Here is a 6000-nt window from a genome sequence, read left to right on the forward strand (position 1 = left end):
GTAATACATGCTTTCTTTCTCTCTCCCTCATGTACAGCTTCTTCCCCCAGATACCACCCATATGTTCCACTGTTCTCCTTTTTCTTCTCAGTTGGTCCACTGCTTCCCCAACCCATTTTTTTTTTTTTTAATCCTCCCTTGCCCACTCTCAGTTGCCCCTTGTTGACCCCGGTCCTCAATTGCTCCACACCCCCATTCTATTCCTTAAAACGTTATTTTTTCAGTTTTCTGAAGTGCCATTTACTGCCTGGCCGCTACTTTTTTTAAAAGTACTTTTGTTCACATTTATTTAGTTTTAATTTATGTCTCCAAATGGCGTCCACCATCTACAGCAGTAAATACAAACTAACCAAGAAGGCACGTATGTCATAATGTATGTGTGCAATTGAGCCCCGATGCATGGGTGTGCATACATCGTCATGCTAGGGCACCATAGCATCATGACACATTCACGCCATTGCACTCTTTCTTTTTTTACCTTTTTGTCATCGGTGCACAACATCCACAAAAATTGCAAAGCAAATAGGTCGACAAGGCGAGACACACTGGCTTTGCAAATTCTTGTCATAGATACTGAAACATGTCACATGGTTACATACAGTACACAGATACTGCTCAATCACGTTTTTACCTTTTTGCTCATTATTCAAGTACATATTCGTAAGGTTAAGTAAAGATTTTTTTCCCTGTTCCAATCATTCATAACATGTCTTTGCTGTGTCTCATGAAATGTTATTGCTACCGATTTCATATATTACGATTTCCTGTTTTCAGTGTTTATTTTTTACAAACTCCAGTGGGTATTTTTTAGTGTTTTCCATACCTCTCAAAATCACTGGTTATCTGTGTATGTTTCGGCACCCCAAAGAATTTCAAAATAAATTTTACCTGAAACACAAAGAAGTCTCTTTTGGTACTTGAATTTAAATGAATAGTAAACTAGGCCTACAGACACCAAATGTAAATAACAGTGTTCACTATAGATACTGCCCCATAACTACCTAATGCCCAATGACCCACAGAAAAGGCCTCACCACCTTCTTCTGGTGGTTTTCCCATATGTGAAATCATTAGTATTTAAAAACGGAATACATTATTATAGTTAAGGCTAAGAGAAAATGCCTTGACATGATCCCTAACAAGGTGAGCAATTCACAGGAATTGGCAAACACAAAAACTAAATTTTGTCCTGCAGGTAATTTGTAGCCCACAAACTAGGAGATTTACCATCTATAAATTATGCAGTGCTTTCTCAATTTAGCAAATTATGCTGGTTATAAATCCTGCCTACAGATGACAGATGCCATGAAACAGTGGCATTTCCCTAGAGAGTACTGACCATACACATATTCCTCTACTTCTGTTTGTTTATGAAGGATGGAAGTATTACAGGTTGGTGTAGTAGAGAGATGAAAATATCTGCGTTTCTGAAATATACCTACGAGTGAGAGTGATTGGGATTCAGAGCTTTCTGTACATTCAGTCAAAGAGCTGAGCAGGTGTACTTTGCGATGGAAAACTTGTGAACGGCAATACTAGAAACTAGGCTTTATGTAATATAAAGAAAAATGTTGAAAGTAGTGATACCGTGGATTAGGAAATATTTTTCGAAAAGTGTTAGAGGAAGTAGGAGAGTGTTTTCCAAAGGATCAGAGAGCACTCAATTGATCTTAGTGTGTCTTTTGATATTGGTAAATAGAGTCTTGCAAAATCCACTGCTCTACGTGTTGGTTGTTGACTGTCCTCTATGATTCTTCCTGACGTTTTATTGTATCCCTCTCTTTTGTTTCAGGTCTTACAGCAGCGGCCTCTCTTGTGTCCTTGGCCTGGGCTTTGGCCTCTTACCAGAAAGCTCTCCGCGACTCCAGAGATGACAAGAAGCCCATCAGTTACATGGCAGTCATTATCCAGTTTTGCTGGCATTTCTTCACTATTGCAGCCAGGGTTATCACCTTTGCTCTCTTCGCCTCGGTTTTCCAGCTCTACTTTGGGGTCTTTATCGTCCTTCACTGGTGCATCATGACCTTCTGTATTGTCCACTGCGAGACAGAATTCTGCATCACCAAGTGGGAGGAGATTGTTTTCGATATGGTTGTTGGCATCATCTACATCTTTAGCTGGTTCAATGTCAAAGAAGGAAGGACACGGTGCCGACTGTTCATCTACTATTTAGTCATTCTTTTGGAGAACACTGCCTTGAGTGCCCTCTGGTATCTATACAAGAACCCTCAGATTGCAGATGCTTTTGCCATCTCGGCACTGTGTGTGGTTTTCAGCAGTTTTCTAACTGGCATTGTTTTTATGCTGATGTACTATGCCTTCTTTCATCCCAATGGACCAAGGTTTGGGCAGTCACCAAGCTGTGCTTGTGAGGACCCAATATCTACCTTCCCTTTGCCAACAGAGGTGGCCTCGAACACTTTGAGGTCCATGTCAAACAACAGGAGTATGGCTGGGGACCGGGATCAGAAGTTTACTGAAAGGGATGGCTGTGTGCCAGTCTTTCAGGTGAGGCCAACTGCTCCATCTACCCCATCATCTCGGCCACCACGGATTGAGGAGTCTGTTATAAAAATTGATTTGTTTAGAAATAGGTACCCAGCTTGGGAGAGACATGTGTTGGACAGAAGCCTACGGAAGGCCATTTTGACCTTCGAATGTTCTCCTGCTCCTCCGCGGCTACAGTATAAAGATGATGCTCTCATTCAGGAGCGCTTAGAATATGAAACCACATTATAAAAGAATAGCAAACCGCTCCAGCATTGAGACTGTCAGGGCTCAGCCACGTGAGGTACCAGTCTGAAATAAAGGTTTTCAGAAAGGCTGTGGCAATAACTATGCTTCATTTCAGAGTGGAATATGAAGTGGAGGCGATCCTAGCCATGAGGGGTTAAAGAGTCTTGTTAACATGTTTTATCTGGATCTTAATCATGATTATCATTTGATCCTCAGTTCAAGGTCATTTCACAGCACGAACAACATCCACTTTAAACCTCAAAGGTGAAACATGAATTGCAATAGAGAAAATACAACATACCTACATTGTGGCTGCTGCTACCTAAACACCCTGCCTTTCCGCCACCAATCGTAGTTTTCGTAATTGTAACCTTTTTCAAACAGGGATACTTATAATTATATATGTATATATATATATATATATATATATATATATATATATATATATATATATATATATAGATATATATATATATATATATATATCTATATATATATATATATATATATATATTTATATATATATATATATATATATATATATATATTTTTTTTTCATGGGCAGTTGCTCTAATAAGTACACATGTATGTCACAAATATACTTTCCTCAAAAGACAATGCTGCTGTTATGGGAAATACGTGTCTTTTCAAACGGAAACCATTTTGGATGAAAGTCTGTTGTATGCTCAGACGGTAAACTGTAACTACAAGAACAAACATTGAAGCCAAAAAAAGCTTTTCTTGCCAGCCTGCCTATTAAGTAAGTAGGATAGGCACTGGGTAAATTTTTTTCTTATCTGCCTCTATTGGGATGTGGTTGTGTGCTTGAACTGTCCTTGCATAGTGCATTCTCAGCAAACAGCAAGTCAATAGATGCACACATAAAATGTGTGAGATACAATTTACTATGCAGGAAAGTACATTCTCATTTAAAGAAAGGTACATATAACAGAAGGTCCCAAATCAACCACAACATCTACATTAATTAGCAAACATTTCTCCATTATGGAGGGATTTAAATGAAATGATAATCATGATGAAATATTCAGAGGATAAAGAAGCAGCAAAGAAATTGTCCAGGATATTGTTTCTTGACCCGGAGAAGTTAACAGGAGATGTACTGTACTTGCGGATAAGCGCTTATAATCTACTGCAGAACTTGGGATTCATGGGCCCACATGACCGGATGAGGACGGTGCAAGATGTGATACCTTTCCAGTGCCAAACATTATGTAATATGTCAAATATGTGGCATGAGGAGCCCTACAGAAGGGCAGGAAACGTGAACAAGTAATTGATCACTCCACATGTACAGATGGAGCTCACTCATGTCTTGGAAGCTCCACAACCATCCAATAGTGTATATGCACCGTATGGACACACCATAGTCTGTGGATTAAGAACCATCATTTAATCCTGACCACCATTTGTTCCCAGTGCTTTGAGAAGCAATGAAGAGCCACGTGTACAAGATTTGTCATTTTGCTGCAAATGTTCTGGGTTAAATATGTACCTGGTTAGATCTAGTCAATGTAATCCCGGTATATGTTAAAAGTATCTACTGATGGTGCTTTCATTTGCATTAATGGTGCAAGTTCAGAGTAGGTAGGATTTTTTTTAAAGTTGACTCAGAGTGGAATGAACTCATGGATCATTTTAATATTTTTGTAAAGTAAAATATGGTTTTCAAAGGTATTACTTTTTATAGATATCCTATCCTAATATAGCATCTCATTGTCCTGGATACTTTAAATCTCGCTCTACAGCCAATATCTTATAAACTAAAGAGAGTATACACTTCACATCAAACAACTTGTTGCTCTGTATCTGCTTTGAGGTAGCCAATCTAGACACTGTTAAACTATAATAAAGATATTATAATTTCAACTCTAGGTCCTGGATTAAAACATGTCCTATAGATAGACAGTCTAGGTGACCTGAAACCTAGAGCCCTAAATCTCTAAAAGCCAAGTCTGTAGCTCTCTGGCTCGTGATGGCCCTGCCACAGACAATCGAATGCCTTCTCTGGCACTGTGACCAACAGAAGCTAGGGTCAGCTCTCCATAATGGGTAGGCTCAGAACCTGATTGCATGATGTTAAGGACTAAATTTAAATTTCACTTGCACCGAATAAAGGGTAATGTGACTGTATGTGTCAACAGAACTACACCTCCAAAGCCCATAAACAGCGAAAATGCACTAATAAAGCCAGTCTGTCAAGGTGCATTTTGTCCTTAGCTCTAGACCTGAAAGAGTCTTACTTTAAGAGGTTTGAGAACCTCAGTGATGGACCTAATTTGTTTAACAAACATTCGTGGGCAGCTGTTCTTAAACAGTTATGTTCTAAACTTTTGCTTTTTGAAGAAGTTCATTATGGATCTTATGACCTCTAATGGAAAAAAGAACACCCGTTCCCAGTTCCAACTGTAAATGCTGCTACATGAAACACCAACCTGATTGCCAATTTACAGTTACAAAGAACCTCTCACTGATGCCAGGATAGTTGAAGGTGAATGGCATTAAACAGCTAAGAGACAAAACATTTTTAAAAATGTACATGAACATTTTTTTTTAATTCATATTATTGTCCAAAACAGATCCTCAATTTTGATTACTCATATCTAGTTAAAAGAACATCAGAGACCTTCAAGAAAGAATAGTGTGCTAAATAATATATGTCATTTTAGCTATATAGAACAAAACTGAATATATCTTCTTCTGACCTTGCGTTGTAATGTTGGAGTATATTTAAGGGCTTGGCTTTTCACTTTGCTTTCTGAGACCCAAAGTTTAGTTAATTCTATGATGCTGCTAATTAACCTGGTAACTATCACACACACTTTAATAATGTACAATACCTGAATTCAGTTGACAATACTGTGCTCTAAATAATGTTCTAAATAGTAACCATATTGAAACCCATATCCTTTCCTTTTGTTAAACTCCGATTACAAAGTCAGATATCTTTACATTTCTGTAATTGTTAAAGAAGACCTGTTGTCTCAGGCAGACAAGAATAATCAGACTGTTTTACATCCGGTCAATGCTGATTGGCAACTGGGGGGGAGGTAAATATCAGTTACATGTGGAGGGCTATGTTGGACTTTCTGAACAACATAGTCAGAGTGTTTCTACTTAAACGGCTAGCACAGCCAGAATTTGGATTACTGAACAAAAAGGCATTTGTTTGGTGGTGTAGATGAATCGAGTTAGATGTTCAATATCTGTTTGTCACTAATTGCACATAACACTAGAAGCACACCT

The 6000-nt window shown here is 38.4% G+C and overlaps 1 protein-coding gene across 1 annotated transcript in view; it reads left to right on the forward strand.

The window, feature by feature from the left end:
* Positions 1–3114, forward strand: part of XKR4 (XK related 4) — a 798732-nt gene extending 795618 nt beyond the window's left edge. The window contains 1 exon segment of the mRNA XM_069220191.1: positions 1793–3114. Within this exon segment, the coding sequence (XP_069076292.1) occupies positions 1793–2739 (947 nt within the window). The 3' untranslated portion in view covers positions 2740–3114.
* The last annotated feature ends 2886 nt before the right edge of the window (positions 3115–6000 follow it).

Source organism: Pleurodeles waltl, chromosome 2_2, assembly GCF_031143425.1.
Source record: "Pleurodeles waltl isolate 20211129_DDA chromosome 2_2, aPleWal1.hap1.20221129, whole genome shotgun sequence".
Lineage (NCBI taxonomy): Eukaryota > Metazoa > Chordata > Amphibia > Caudata > Salamandridae > Pleurodeles > Pleurodeles waltl.